At 38.5% G+C, this 17,086-nt stretch overlaps 1 protein-coding gene across 1 annotated transcript; it reads left to right on the top strand.

The window, feature by feature from the left end:
• Positions 1 to 7,843: 7,843 nt before the first annotated feature.
• LOC141442597 (uncharacterized) lies at positions 7,844 to 14,279 on the top strand (the record flags this gene model as incomplete). The annotated part of the gene is given in 5 exon segments (XM_074107616.1): positions 7,844 to 7,999; positions 8,735 to 8,834; positions 10,135 to 10,325; positions 12,244 to 12,434; positions 13,237 to 14,279. Coding segments are annotated over 5 exon segments (612 nt in total). The 3' UTR covers positions 13,324 to 14,279.
• Between the last annotated feature and the right edge of the window lie 2,807 nt (positions 14,280 to 17,086).

The raw sequence follows: 17,086 nt of genomic DNA, 5'->3' as shown, positions 1-17,086 counted from the left end.
TATCCAATATAGATCAAAATTGACATTCCACACCGCAGTGCTGGATCGTCTCCAGTTTATATTAGGCAATAGAGAGCCAAATACAATAATATTAGGACTACGTAGTTTACAGCAGGTGGTGCATCAACATTAGATCAGATTATTAAAACTCAACAAAAATTAACTTGACTTCATAAGAATTTTATTTACCCAATAAGTGACCCTCACACTAATAAGACAAATCTAATAAACGTATCACTTGTCACAATTGAATAAACCGTTTAGTAGTTACGAGCGAACATAGGAACATACGTACATACTTAAATATATATACACACAGATTCAAAACATAACCTTCGCTTCAGTTAGGGTAAAAAGGTACGTGGTAACAGAGTTGTTCGACCTACTAAATGGCCATTCAAGAAGGATCTATGTTTCGAATCCAGTCTCGCATCTCTAGTTTTTTTTTTAAATATTCAAGCTGTTCCCAATCTGCACTAATCCTCCGTTGTAACTTTTGTAGATAGTAAGTACCTAACGTCTGTTGTGCAGACTTGTTTATATAGTTATATTTTTCTTTATGTATTGTTACTCGAAATAAACATCTTTGTCAATGAACATCTTTTGCTAACTCATATCTTACAAATCATTTATTTAATACTCTTCCAGCTCTTTCCACCAAATATAACAACAGAAACTATCAGCCCCAGTATACTACTCGAAGTGAAAGCCTGTGCTAACAGTGGGATTATAGGTTGGAATGATGATAACACAATACAAGCAATAGGAAGTATTTTGACTTAGCCGTATTCTTACCATCAGGAGACCCACTTGCTCCTTTGCCATCCAGTCGAATAAAAAATAAAAATAAAAAATAAAAATAAATAAATTCTTGAATTTATACTACAGCTGGGCGGAGCGCTATGGTTGGCGTCTACAAAAGTGAAACAGACGTGTGTATATTTTTATTGTATGTGTTTAGTTTTAGGGGTAGGGATAAAAACATATGTTAATTTTATGATTATTTATTTATTAGTTAAATTATAAGTTGGTCATACAAAAAAAATGCGTCTATTGCGGCAAGTTCGAAACGACTTGTTGTTGAATTTAATCACATGAAAAATTCGAGCGCTAGTATCTGTGGCTAGTATATATAGTCGATCTACTGCCTATTACTTGTATTGTGATGATAATGTGAAATTACTTATGTGTGGCAAAAAGAAGTAAAGCAGGTCTTACCTTCTCAGTGATCCACTGGAGTCCAATTAGTTGATTTTTAGTAAAAATTAGTCTAATTCCTGAAATTAGTTTTTTAAATTAGAAATGACTACTAAGTCGGTTTACATACACTAGTTATCTCTATCTGAACTCAAATTATACACTTTGTCACAATCACAATCACGTTGAAGAGTCCCTGTGAATTCGTGTCATTTACATGTCAAATTGCGTCCCTTTTCCTTGAAATCAATCAAGCAGCGTTGTTGTGATACATATAGGTAGGTACCTACGCAAAACATAGACATAACAGACTGCTAAAAATTTCTTTCGGCTTTGTTGTTATGCAGGTAAAAACGCTCTTATCAAATAACAAGCTGTTGCCCGCGACTCATCATCATCATCATCGTCATCATAAACATCACATCATCATAAACATCACATCATCACCATCATCTGCAATACCCCTGGTGTTGCAGATGTTTATGAGCGGTGGTGATCTCTTACTGAGTCTTACCATCAAGAGACCCACTTGCTCGTTTGCCATCCATTCGAATAAAAGAAAATCATCATCGTCGTGACCATCTTCATCTCATCATCATCATCATCGTTGTAGTTGTCGTCATCATCATCATTATCACATCATCATGATCATCATCATTATCATCGTTATCATCATCATTTATTGTATTGTACTTTTTAATAAAAGATTTTTGCTGACTGAAGTTTTTGTTGACTGTACTTGCATTGACATCAAAATTAGTACATTTTTGTACCAAATTTCAAGTCGATGCCATTTACCGTTGAGGAGTTCCGTCCTGACGATCGAGACGTCAGGCTGGTGGCTGGACCACTCGGGTGACACTACCAAATAATTGTACTGTCACAAGATTAATTTACTAAGTAAGTATGCCGACTTTCAAGTCTATCCTACTGAAAGTGGGTCAAATTCAACTTGCAAGGTTTGAACCGCACATACATACACATATTATACATACATACATTGCAAGTTAAATAAAGCTTGCGAAAGAATAAATGAAAAATACTGACTGAATGTGTGTGTGTGTGTGTGATTCGATGACAGACAGCGCACCACCTATAACTAGCTACTGGCTGGAATCAATACCAATAGGTATAAAAAATATAATAAGTTTCTGTATTTTGTTTGCTGACTGCACATTTTGTTTCGTTGACTGAACCTACTTACATTGTCATCCAAACTAGGTACGTCTCCGTATCACGTTTCAAGTCGATACCACTAAATGTTGAAGAGTTACATCATGCGGAGCAACTGTGACCGGGCCAATATAATTTCATTACCAGATTATTGTATTACTAGTTTTTACCCGCGGCTTCGCACGCGTAAACTATTCGGTCTGGTAGTTGCAATTGAAATTTTCGGGATTTCCAAAATTCCCCTGGAAATTTCCAAAATTTATATCGTGGTCTTCATTGAGGTTGTGTTGTGAATAACTGTACAAAATTCAAGACTCTAAACCCAGTGCTAAAATTTCAAAAAATTTCCCTATCCAAATTCAAATTCATATCATTTATTCCGTAAATAGGCCGCAATGAGCACTTTTACACGTAATTTTTTTAAATACCAGCACTTTCGGAAAGACCACCATTGCCAAGAAGAATGCGCCGCAAGAAGCTTGGCAGAAAGTCATTTTTTCAAAATAAAATAAGTACAAATAAAATACTTAAAAACTACGTAAGTATACAATTAAAGAAAAAAATACAAAATAATAATAACAATAATACACGGATGTATGGGGTCCCTTAGTTACAAAACTATCCCGTGAAAATATCGGGATAAGAAGTAGCGTATGTGTTATTCCAGACGTCCGGCTACCTACATACCAAATTTCATGCCTCTAAGCCCAGCGGTTGTTATTTCGAGATTTTATCCCTATCCCGTGGGAATATCGGAATAAAAAGTAGCCTATGTGTTATTCCAGAGGTCCAGCTACCTACATACCGAATTTCATAGCTCTAAGCCCAGTGGTTGTTATTTCGAGGTTTTATCCCTATCCCCTGGGAATATCGGAATAAAAAGTAGCCTATGTGTTATTCCAGAGGTCCAGCTACCTACATACTAAATTTCATGGCTCAAAGCCCAGCGGTTGTTATTTCAAGATTTTATCCCTAGGTATCCCGTGGGAATATCGGGTCAAAAAGTCACCTATGTTTTATTCCAGACGTTCAACTACCTACATACCAAATTTCATGACTCTAAGCCTAGCGGTTGTTATTTCGAGATTTTATCCCTATCCCGTAAGAATATCAGGATAAAAGGAGCCTATGTGTTATTCCAAATGTCCAGCTATGTACATACCAAATTTCATGTCTCTAAGCCTAGCGGTTATTAATTCGAGATTTTATTCCTATCCCGTGGGAATATCAGGATAAAAAGTATTCAATATCCAAGTTGTTTTTATCCAGGTTATAAACTATTTTTTACCAAATTTCATCCAAATCTGCGTAGCCGTTTCAGCGTGAAGAAGTAACAAACATACTCACTCACAAACTCACTCACTCACAAACTCACTCACTTACAAACTTTCAAATTTATTTATTATTAGGATTATATATTTATAGGTACTAAATTTCAAGTCGATGCCATTAACTGTTGAAGAGTTCCGACCTGCGGAGACGATGCTAGCCGGACTACCAGGATGTCACTACCAGATTATTGTATTGTCACGCAAATTACATAATCATTCCAAATTTCAAGTCAATCTGACTACTGGAAGTTGGTCAAATTATACTTGCAAGATTTGACTACAGACAGACAGACAGATAGACAGACAACGGACAGGTGAAACTAAATAAAAGCTTGTAAAAAGCTTGTTATAAAAAAAATACACACTTCATCCGAAAATCCTATACCTATAATATTAATTGCTATGATCATGGTTTACCGGTATTATAAAAATCTTACAAAGCGTAGGTACACTTTTAGTAAAAAAACACTCAATTTTATAGTATTAAAAAATGTGTTGCGACTATACCTGTGTCAGATTTCACAGCATATCCTATGCTGTAAGGATTATATTGTAGTCCTTTTAGCGCCTTAGATATTTCCTTCCTCCAGACAATAAACTTGTTTGTTTTTTGGAAAACTGTGGCTCTGTCCATTGGAGGTCAATTTTGCCATTGTGTTGTAGGTTTTACCGTTGTACGGTAAAAAAAATCTAGGAAACGAAATATGAGACAGCGCGGTTCTTCTACATTAAAATTATTGAACTGAAGACGACAATAAATTTAAAAATTACTGACATACAAATAAATGTGACTAGTGGTGATAGTCTGGATGACATTTCCATGACATTATATTTTTAATTATCTAACCAGCCAGTACTTCATTCTAAGTTTCTTTCAAACCTCTTTCATTCAGCCTATTTTGTTATGATTGCTAGACTAATATTACAACCGATATAACCTAATGCTTTCGTTGTTAGTGTCTTTTTTAGCGATTTTTTTTCTTTTTTAGTACAATTTTTTTAGGGAACGTGCCAACGGAACCCTATTAGTGAGAGTCCGCTGTCTGTCTGTCTGTCCGTCGGTCTGTTCCATCCCAGCCTCCTCTCAGAACAAGAGGGCTTGGGCCATAGTTCCCACGCGGGCCCAGTGCGGATTGGGAATTTCACTTCACACGCTTTTGCAGGTGGTAGGACCTTGTGCAAGGTCCGCCCGGATTGCTACCACCATCTTGCTCGCTAATCCTGCCGTGAAGCAGCAGTGCTTGCACTGTTGTGTTTCGGCGTGGAGAGTAAGACAGCCGGTGAAATTACTGGCACTTGAGGTATCCCATCTTAGGCCTCTAGGTTGGCAACGCATCTGCAATTCCCCTGGTTTGCAGATGTTTATGGGCGGTGGTGATCTCTTACCATCAGGAGACCCACTTGCTCGTTTGCCATCCAGTCGTATAAAAAAATCACGCACCATTGAATTGCTTCGCAGGTTTGTGCAGATTTCCTCACGAAAGCAGTGCAGGGTTCCGACTGTTACAGGGCTCTATCTCTTGAGTCGTAATAGTCAGACACTTGAAATTTTCACAGATTATGTATTACAAATACTAAAAACAGAATAAAATAATTATTTAAAGGGGGCTCCCATACACCAAATGACTCGCATTTGGCCGGTTTTTTTGTGATAGGGTACCAAGGAATTCCAAAAAATATATTACTTATATGACCGCGGCATGGCGCTAGCGTCTACGCAAAATGTATGCAAAATATTTAGTTACATTTTACAACACGTGTGATATTTTGCCCGAGAACTATGAAAGTTTATCTAAGTTCAGGACTGCCAATGAAAGTAAATAACGCTAGGCTAGGTATTTTATCCTAACACCCGGTTTTTACTTACATACAGCCAAACCATTCAAATTTTGACCCGCTAAGTGAAATTGTAACAAACAAATTACACTACGCTTTTGTTGCGATACGCCATTATTTTACAAGCTTTTTATTAATTAATAATAAGTATAGAACATTCTTGTGTTGTTGACCCAAATGGTGGAACCGATGCAGATGTCGAAGCGCGCATAAACAGGGCTCGTGCCGCATATGCACAACTCAAACCGGTCTGGACGTCCCACGTAATAACACGGCGCACAAAAATCAGAGTTTTCAACTCAAATGTCAAATCGGTTCTCCTGTACGGGTGTGAGACCTGGCTCGTCAAGAAAGCAATCACCAGTAAACTCCAGGTTTTTGTGAACAAGTGTTTGCGTCGCATATTAGGAGTTTATTGGCCACGAACCATTACAAACACTGGACTGTGGGAGTTGACGAGCCAGAAGCCAATTGATAAGGAGATCCTATTGAGGAAGTGGCGCGTGTTGCGGAGACCCGATGCTCATCTCGCCAAGCAAGCGCTGGAGTGGCAAGCTGCTGGTAGTAGGAGGCCAGGCCGACCCCGAATCACCTGGAGACGGTCGGTTGAGAAGGAGATCTCCCTAATTGGGTACCATTGGCGAGACCTAGAAGCCACAGCACAGGACCGTGACGCATGGAAGTCCCTACTGCGAGCCCTATGTCCCTGCTGAGGGACTACAGGAATTCATCATCATCATCATAGAACATTCTTGAAGGCATCTAGTTGTTCAAGCAAGTTTTCATGTGGTAGAGCCTTACTGTAACCACTTGCTGACTGCAGTACAAATGGGCCGGCTTGACCGGAGTAGTACCAACCTCCATCTGAATACCGGCGTGAAATAGTACCTTTGCCCAACTCCCCTCCCCCTTTTATCCTGCCCCCATACCGCCCAATTTAGCCCCCCCCCTCCTCCCTTTTAGGCCGGCAACGCACCCGCAGTCCTAATAATGCTGTAGGTGACCAAGGGCGGCGGTGATCACTTACCATTAGGTGACCCGCATGCTAGTTTGCCAGCTATTTGATAAAAGAGTAGATTGATGACCTCAAGAAAAAACATTACTTTCTTTGGTTTGCCCTGACTTAAAAATACTGAATTTCATGGTTAATTGCACTTTATCGAAATGCTATTACTTATTCTTTGTAAATAAACATAAAAAAGTAAAAAAAAAAAAAAGAAAAAAATCATTATGCGTCATCGAGTTTCGAACTCCTTCTCTTACTACATACTTCTAAGAATTGGTACCACTGAGCCAAACTAGGTGGTCACGTGACCGCCCGAAATAGTCAATACCTTTTTACAACAGATTATATTTGACATTAGCTACTCACACCACAGTAAAATGGATCAAAATTTACTGCATCATACTGAAATTTAGGTATTATAGATCCTCTCCATTTTGTGATTTGCGACAACAATATGCCCATAACTAACTATCCTCAAAAAATCGCGTCGAAATAACGTCTGTGGAAGAAATATTGATGTACCAAAGTTTGTATGGAAGACGACGCACCTTAAACTTTATTTGTTAAACTAAATTTGTGTATATTATATGTCATGTTTTACTTTTAAACGATTGGAATTGATTGAAATGTTGTTAATGATTAATTCAATTTAATTACATAGTTTTAATTGTGCTTGTGGTTTTTATTCCCATTTGACATTTACGAGACAAATATACGATCGAGGTGAAATGCGACTAAAAGTTCGAATTTTGCACTTCGTACTAAGCTAAGGGGCCCAAACTGAGATTTTTGTAATAGTTTACTTTATTTCAAGATAGACGAAGGCAACCATATCCATACTGTCACTTGTGTTTCTTACGTTCTAAAGCCAAGCCCGGAGATGTTTTCTTTTCTAATTAAATTATTTATTACTTAAAAAAAATAAGGGTTCATTAGCTGCCGTCGCAGACAGACAGACGTGCGATAAACACCAGAATTGTTTCGAATTCATGGACACAAACCCTTTTCCTACAAGCAATGCATGGTTAGAAAAACGCCCGTTACGCTGACAGCTTGCACTATTTGACAGTGACAGGACAGACAACAAAATTATACTAAAAATCAAAATCACGAAATAATTGTTTTTTTATCTTTAATTTACAAAAAAATAATAATATCTATTTCTAAGAATTTGTTGAATTATACACAAAAAAGCGTTTTTTTTTACAAAGCAGCTTGTATCTATTAGTCAATAAGTAAGTCAAAGGTTTTCTCTCATTATCATGGAAATGGCTACGCTATGTTATCTTGTAACTTGTAATAAAACTCGTAAATTTATTTCAGTTATTTACTATTTGAAATTGTTGATATTAATACACAGAAGCAGCAGCATATTTTCTTTTATATCTTAAGTAAAACTATTTTAATTGATCAATGATTTCTACGTTGCACAAACAAAGATATCCAGTGAAGTTGGGTTAGCTGTTTATTTATTTGTTTGTCGCATGAAATCATGTCAGAGAATTTCGACAATCTCCAGTTGGATTGACTTGAAATTTAGGTGACAATGCAATAAGTAAGCTTGTAAGAAAGCTTGTGTTAACGCATTTAGTTTTGGCCATAATTTTGACTATATGAATTTGGCAGTGCCGAATTTGTCTGGGGCGGCGCGTGGTAAATAAATTAATCTTGAATAAAAATTAAATGTTCATACGTACATAATAAATACTTTATGGTTGCTTGTTTTTCTAGTTTTGAAGACTATAACAATAACCTAAGCCAAACAACTTAAAAAAGTAACCATTGTTTACTTAAGCATAGCTTTTAAAATGGCTCTCTATGAAAGTTGTAGTCGCACCTGTCAGCAGGGCCGGATTTAGGGGAGGGCATATGCTGCCACAGCCCTGGAGCCTCCATCGAAGAGGGGCCCCCACAATACACACACATCACCCTTTTTTTTTCAAATTCCGATGAGTAAACACTAATAAACAACTATTTATCTAAATTTCAATTAGGCAATCAGTAAAATATCAAAATTCATTTTATTTGGATAATAGTTTCGCCAGGGGGGGGCTCCACTCCTTGCCTGTCAGCGTGGTGAAATAGGGTCCGGCTTGCAGTTCAGTACCCTGGTTTAGTCTGTTTAGTTTGTCTAAGTCCTATGATAATGCTTATAATGATAAAAAATAGAAATTTTAATTATATATTTTAGTAATCATGGAAGGCGGCTGTGCTGTGGAAGAAATAGTGGTCAAACCAGAAGTCATCATATTCTCAGATGAAGAGGCAGAGCCTGAAGAAAAGCCTGTGAAGTAAGTGGTTCTACTATAGTAGTCTGCCGCTGGGAAGTCAATCCTGACACCTGTCATCCTGGTACTAAATACCAGTTGTGGCATGCAACTAAATCAACGGATGGTATGTGTCTCTTGGATAATCCTTATGGAGCTGAGCTAATGCAATTTTGCAAAATGGCAGAAAATGTTCAATATTGAATCCATGACTAAGGGCATTTGGTACGGCACCATAGAGAGTAAAATCTTCAAAGTACCCTGGTTTGATAATTCCAGCCTCCCCAGGGATCTTCTCGTGTGGGCTTTTCATGTGCGGTCTGGTCACATTCCACTAAACTGATTTTTGAATTTGATGAGAGTTGTACTGTGTATAGGTTGTAATAAGACTGAAGACCTTATTCATTTTCTTTTGGAATGTGATCAGAATAAGGACATCAGAGACCGGTATTTGGATGGTATGGGCTTGTTCATTGTTCAATGGAGGTGTAAATGTAATTCTAAGTCAACCACTTTCAGAAGAAGCGATTACAGGTTCATTAGACAGGCCTTTGCATCCAGAGACGTGGCTTCAGTGCAAGGGAGAGCATAAAATTTGTAGTGTGGTGTATATAACTGAAGCTCCCCATGAGGCTGACATAGTCACATTTGGTGTACTAAAGCCTCGTTAAAATACTAGATAAAAAAAAAACTAAATAAATCAGGTACAGATAATTGTTTATGATGAAGGCGTGCCTCTCCACAGCTAATTATCAAGTTACACACACATAGACTTATCATACGGATATGTTTAAAACTACAATTATAAAATGTGGAGGGGCGCGCCTTTGTGAGTGAACAGATCTGTATGTCACTAATCTACGATGGTATGTTCTTCATTGGTAGTTTTATTTTAAGTACTGAAGTACTGAATTCTATTCTCATCTGTATTAATAAACACAAATTCTACTGATTTAAAAAAATACAAAAAGATAGCCTTAATTTTGACACGGATCTGTCTGTCTTAAGCATACGCAGGGTTCGGGGGTTAAGCTGTAAGATGTGGTGAAAAAATCAATCTTATGCCAATGTCATAAAGACTTTGACATGGCAAAACTTTTCTCACTTTAACTATACTGCCCTCCTAAGCCAAAAGGCGCTATCTCAAAAAAAAAACTATCATTTTCACTTGGCTTTTCTGTCATTTTCACCATGTTTTAATAACTCAAAAGTGTTGTTCTTGAGATAGCGCCTTTTGGCTTAAGAGGGCAGTATAATACTGTGTAATGTTTTTGAAAACAAATAAATAATGATGATGATAAATGATAATTATGCTGCTTCACAGGAAACGCCGTAAACGCGTGTACAAGAAGTCCCCCCGGCCGTGCCCTGACTGCGGCAAGATCTTCGACACCGGTTACCAGCTGAACAAGCATGCGCGCACGCACTCAGGCACGCGCCCCTACATGTGCAGCGCGTGCGGAAAGGCCTACACGCAGCCCGGGCACCTCGCCATACACACGCTCACGCACCAAGGTGGGGTGAGGATGAGGATGAGTATGAGAATGAGTATGACGATGAGTGTGATGATGATTATGAGGATAAGCAAAAGGATGAGGATGAGTATGAAGATGGGTATGAATGTAAAGCTGGGTACTGACCAACGTTACGAGGTGAAATGTACAATCGCATCGAGCATGTTACGCATTGAGCATGTTCGCTGTGTTCTCAAAATCTGCGTAATGTTGCTCGTCAAAACTTGTGCTCCATATTCGCCAGCCACTCAGTAAAGATGGCTGACTTGTTACAGCGTACTGACTGAACCGCGCAACAGTCAAAGGATTCGCCAAAAAACTGACAGCCGGGTGGAGCACTCAAAGCGAGCAACGAGCGGCTCGTTGCTCGCTGGTTTCCCCGTAACAATAAGTACTTACTGCACGAACGCTCGCTGTGCAACATGTTACATTATACCTCGTAACGTTGGTCAGTACCCACCTTATGACAATAAGGAAGAGTGTGAGGATGTGAATGATAATGAAGATGAGTACAAGTATGAGTTTAAGGATGAGTAGGTATGGCTATGGTGACCAGGGTGTCTTTGGTAGTTTACACGCAGTCCAGTAACCAGTTGATACACGCTCATGCATTAGGATGAGGTTGAGTATGAGTGTGAGTATAGGGATGAGTAGGACTATGGTAATAGGCTACTAGGGGTATCTATACGGGAGATGCACACGCAAACGCATCAAGGTGAGGGTGGGGATGAGGATGACTATGAAGATGAGTATGAATATGGTAACGAGGGTGTCTATCGTAGTCTACATGCAGCCCGAGCTCCTGTCCATCCATACAGTACTGAGTACCTACTTCGCAATGAGGGCTATCTATCGCGTATTAATTCGCCGCTAGAGGCGCTGGTGTAGCGTGAGGTCTCCGAAATGTCAAATCTCATAGTTTTTAGTCTCATAGTTAATAATTTGTGAATATTTTGCATTAGGTACCTGAAATTAATTATGGCAATTATGCGTTACGGGGCAATGAATGTCTGTGTTTTGAGACAGTTTTGTCTTTCGGAAACTTTTGTCTTCCCTTTTTTCCGAACAAAACGGGACTAAGCAACACTGTGGTTGCTCGATATTTTTGTGCTGGTTTTAAGGTGTATTAAATTTGAATGCTACACTTAAAAACAACACGCACCAGTGGCGCCATCTAGAAAGACAAAAAACGATAGCCCTCATTAACACATCCCTCACACAGATCCTTGCCTTGTTTTGCATACAGAAACCTCGCTCCGCTGAGCTGTTTCCACGAGAGCTGCGCTCAGCGAGAATAAGTTAAAGCGTTTCTTTGTTCATAACAAACATTCCTCACAACACATCTTCGCACATCTCTGCTGGATACGCAGACCGTGATTGGCCCCTATCCCACCTGATGTAAATAAAGTGCAGCTGAAGCCAAAGGCGCCGGCGTGTCGGCGGCCGATCGTAAAATCCGCCAGATCACGGAATTCCTAGGCATATCGTGAAATGGCGCCATTTTATGAATTGGCTAATCCGCCATATCGTTCAAAACTCACCGTTTAACGATTTGGCTAGTGACGTTTAGGCAAATCATGAAATTCCTAGGCATATCATGAAACGCCGCTATATCGGTCCTGGCACTTCGCCGGCCGCGCTTCGCTCGCTCGGCTCGTGCGTTGTGGTCACAATTCATACTAACAACTCCTCGCTTCGCTCGTCGTACCTAAATTTTTCTTTTTTTCGGCATATTACGATGTGCCCGGTATAGAGCGAATATAGACGAATGCGTTGCTCTAATCGATCTGCCGTATTGTTTTTCAGGCACATCCTGGCATGAAATGGCGCCATTTCACGATATGCCTGGGATTTCGTGATCTAGCGGATTTTACGATCGGCCGCCGACACATAGATCTTACTGGTTTAATTCTTTCCAGGTATCAAAAACTTCCATTGCACAGAGTGTGCGGCGTCGTTCTACAGGAAGACAGATTTGGATCGACACATCAAAATCCACACGGGGGACCGGCCTCACGAGTGCGATATTTGCTCCAAGACCTTCGTGCAGAAGATCAACTTTGTCATGCATATGAAGACGCATTCGGGGGAGAAGCCTCATGAATGCCAGGTAAATGGATAGATAGATAAAATAGTAGATTGTACAATAAGAGCTTAAAACGAGTCGTTTAACCCGAGACGTTCTAGCTACCCGAGCCGGTGCGGCGAGGTTAGACACGTCGAGAGCAAAATGGGTTTAATACTCGAGTTTTACACACTGCTTTTCACTTTGATTGCGAGGAAATTAAATAGCAACAGTGAAAGCAATTGTTTACCTACAAAGTTAGCTTTTATTTTTCATGCATTTTTTTGTGATTGATTTTATTGATTTTTAGTTTTATATAAATTTCGAATTTCATAAAAAAAAATTAGAGACTTGTTTGTGGCTGTTGACACCTGATTGCCTTGGTCTTAGACGAAGATTTACTTTATGCACTAGTGCATAAAACGTCATTTTATGTCGCCTAGATGGAATAGGAATTTGACGAGCATGGGATGTGAAAACGTTTATTTGGTAATACCTACTGCTAACACACGCAATCAAGATTAGATACAGGTACAAAATATCAGTCCAAACTTAAAAGTAAACATTTCATATTGTTTGTGTGCGCTGCAGTAGTGCAAAAGGGCCATGGCTCAGGTCAACATTGCTCAAAGGAGCAATAAATCTGGATAGCCTAGAAAAACCACGAGTTTTACGGTGAAGGAAAACACCGCGAGGAAACCTGCACAACCTGTGAAGCAATTCAACGGTGTGTGTGAAGTTCCCAATCCGCACTGGGCCCGCGTGGTAACTACAGCCCAAGCCCTCTCATTCTGAGAGGAGGCCTGTGCCCTGCAGGGGAGATTAACACTGGACCCTTTGTTGCCAGGTATGCCTCAAACGATTCCTGACAAGAAGCAAGCTGATGCTACACTCGAAAAGGCACGAAAAAAAGAAGGGCAAGGAAGGGTGCTGAAGACTCACTTAAAATAATTATAAAACCTTAATACTTATTTTATCATGATAAAAGTGGGGTATTCCGTATTCCCATTTCAGCTCCTTGGAATTTTCCATTTTCCCCTTGGGGAAGCTGGGAATCTCTTTCAGGCCGGTTGACTCATTTAAATTGTAATTAATTAATGTAATTTTGATTTATATTATAAAATATATTGTTAAGCGAGTAGTCCTTAAGGCAAGTTGGCATGCTACATCAGTTATTTTCTGATTTTTGAAGTTATTAATACTGTATTTGACTATTTTGTATATGTTTTATAAATTAAAACTACACAATGCCTGTTATCGAATAGAGAAACAGTTATTAAGCTACCTTTACAAATAACAAAGTTGTAAAGGTTTGAAATTCAAGATTAGACAGAGAAAGACATACTGGCGTGTGACGTCACACGCCAGTACCGCCATACTTGCTGCATAGAGAAAAGCGTTTGAGAAAGAGACAGGTATATAGATTTTTCAAAAAATCACTATAAATCCAATTTTTAACCGATTTAAGTTTTCTCTTAGCTAAAAATTATATTTTCATAATAATATTAAGATATGGCAAATTCAGGAGTTGTCAAATACCGTATTTATGACAAGAATGTTTTCTTGTAACATTCAGTTTTAGTTTTAATTTTTAATGACTATTTCTCAAAAAGTTGTCCATTTTCGGTTTATCGATTTTTATTTCTCATTTTTTATTTTCACATGAGAAACTTAATATAATCTAAGGTAGTATTTTTAGTTCACAGTATAGTAGATTTTTAGGGTTCCGGAGCCAAAATGGCAAAAACGGAACCCTTATAGTTTCGCCATGTCTGTCTGTCAGTACGCGGCTTTGCTCAGGGACTATCAATGCTAGAAAGCTGTATTTTTGCACGGATATATATAATGTAAACTATGCCGACAAAATGGTATAATAAAAAAACCAATAAACATTTTTTTAGGGTACCTCCCATAGACGTAAAGTGGGGGTGTTTTTTTTTCTCATCCAACCCTATAGTGTGGGGTATCGTTGGATAAGTATTTAAAAACCATTAGGGCTTCGCTAAGACGATTTTTCGAGTCAGTGATTTTCAACTTTAAAGTGCAAATTTTCATTAAAATCGAGCGTCCCCCCCCATCTAAAATCTAAACCGGTGCGTGGAAAAATTTGAATAATTCAAAATCAAAATCATTTATTCAGTAAATAGGCCGCAATGGGCACTTTTACACGTCATTTTTAAAACTACCAGCGCTTTCGGAAAGACCATCATTGCCAGAAGAATGCGCGCAAGAAACTTGGCAGAGAAATCATTTTTTTCAACATAAAATAACTACAATAAAATACTTAAAAACTACTATACAATGAAATAAAGAAAATCAAAAATAATAATAAAATAATACAGGGATGTATTGGCGTCCAGTTACAAAAACTAAACTCTAACTAATTCTACGTTCAGTGGAAGTGTAGACTGCTTCCACCGTCATAAATTAAAAAAAAAAAAAATATATAATAATAATAATTTAATTCTGAAATTTACATTTCAGGTCAAGTAACCATTAAACTTTTGGATTCGAGCAAGCTCACGTCTGCCGCCCCCAAAGTTAGCTCACACGAACTCAGTCATGCTCTGAAAGTAGAGCGTCAGCATGGTAGTAAATATATCAAACTTACAAGAAAACTATAACGGCTAAGTTTGCTTGAGAATTATTAGTAGTAGTTTAAGAGCAGCCTAAGGTATAAAATATACCTAAACTTGGAAGATTCCGTATAAAATAAGAAATCCTTAGAAAAATATTACTTAATTTTTTCGTAATGGCTACGAAACCCTATTTTGCGCGTGTCCGACATGCCCTTGGCCGGTTTTCAATTTTTCAGTTGTCCACTTATAAAAAAAAAAAAAAAAAAAACCTGACGCTATTTCACCGCAATAAATAAGTAATATTGTTTTTAAATACATACACATATACAAAACCTTGTGGTAAAAGTGATAAAAAGTCAGATAATCTTTGTCGTTGGATCCAATAGAAAGTTTTGATGTTGTTACAAAATTACAATTTTTTCCTCACGAGATTTCGTGACGTTTTCCTGATGTCAAGAAATTTTGGATGCTTTATGTAGTTTATCTTTTATGATCTCGTCCTTAGGGTTAATAATTTCTTGACAAAACTGATTTCTGGTCAATTACATGACGGGACAACTTTTTGAGAAGTACTCGATATACTTGTACCACTCCACATACCTATTACTGCATACATTTCAAGGCCAGATTTTTTGCTGCTCAGTATATTTCAATCGTTTTCAAAATTCATAAAATAAATCACAAAAAGGTGAGAACGGTTGTCACCCATCGAATTGTTTTCCGCAGCTGGCTTAACAATTAACAGAGCGTTTTTGATATACACCTAGTGAAGTTCACTTAGCAAGCTTCCATATTTTGTCTACTAATTTTGATTTTATATTCAATTTTATCATAATGATGTTTTAATTATGTCACTTTGAACATGAAACTACCGTGAGACTCACTCATATTAAATGATATTATAACGGATAACTCACGTCTTAAACTGAGTTTAGCTCGACATGTTTCGGGCTATTTCGTCGACTCGGCGGCTGCCGCAACACGCACACTACGCGCCACCGCTCTGCTCGCACGGCTGTCCGACGAAACTAACACCGGCGCACAACTACCCGCATTCTTATCTAAACTCGGTTTAAGACGCGAGTTATCCGTTATAATATCATTTAATATAATTATGTCACTATTACAAAATCAATTCCTTTTAAATAATTAAATTAAAACTATTTACATAAAACACTTATACTGTTCATTATTTTTATTATTTTTCAATTTAATTGCAGTTTGACATTGTAATTTTATTTATAGTAAATGTATTTCGACAAATATTATAAGTTATTTTATTTGTACGAATTTGACGATCTATTTGTGATTTTTTTATTATTACCTGACATGTGTTTCTTTGCACGTAATAAATATCAAGTTAATAAATTTAGAGATATGGCTACTTTCATTTTCTTCTTTGATTTTTATCTAAAAACGGCGAAGCGCGACTGACAAATTTGAATTTCGAGAGTAGTCAAAATACCACAAATGGGACTTATCACGCTAAAACACGAGTAATATTTACCCCGACGTTTCAACCACATTACAGTGGCCATAGTCACGAGTAGACTGAAGTGTAGGGTGTCAAGAACATGTTGCAGCTGTTAAAAATCGCCAAGTGAATAAAGCCGGGGTTATATTAGAGCCACGCCGCGTGTCGCAACGCGTGGGAGTGCAATCGGTTACATACATTTCGTACAGTGGCGTAGCTAAGTAACCAAAGGCCCTGGGGCAAAAAATGAACTAGGGCCCCAACTGAACTATTTAAAATCGTTTGTTCCGTGTTCGTCGTGTTCCGAGTTCGAAGTACTCCAAATTTCCTGAGTCCGAGGGGCCCCCTAAGCTTGGGGGCCCCGGGGCACTGCCCCGTCTAGCCCTCTGGTAGCTAAGCCACTGATTTCGTATGAGCGTGGTTACATTAGCACAGCCCCGCGTGTCGCCGAGCGAGATGACGCCACGCAGACCGCTCGATTCCGATCGGCGTGGGCTAGGTGATGGGGGGAAGTGACGCGTTGGCTCGCTCCGCGCTAGTATAATCACCACGTGGCTACGCGCATTCATACAAATTAATCAGCACGCGCGGCGACACGATACTGTAGTATAATCACAGCCCGTTGAGTCAGGCAGTGTTGCGCA

This window comes from Choristoneura fumiferana, chromosome 26, assembly GCF_025370935.1.
Source record: "Choristoneura fumiferana chromosome 26, NRCan_CFum_1, whole genome shotgun sequence".
In the NCBI taxonomy this organism is placed as follows: domain Eukaryota; kingdom Metazoa; phylum Arthropoda; class Insecta; order Lepidoptera; family Tortricidae; genus Choristoneura; species Choristoneura fumiferana.
Note: the sequence above shows the minus strand (reverse complement) of the source record. Positions and strands in the feature narration are given on the sequence as shown.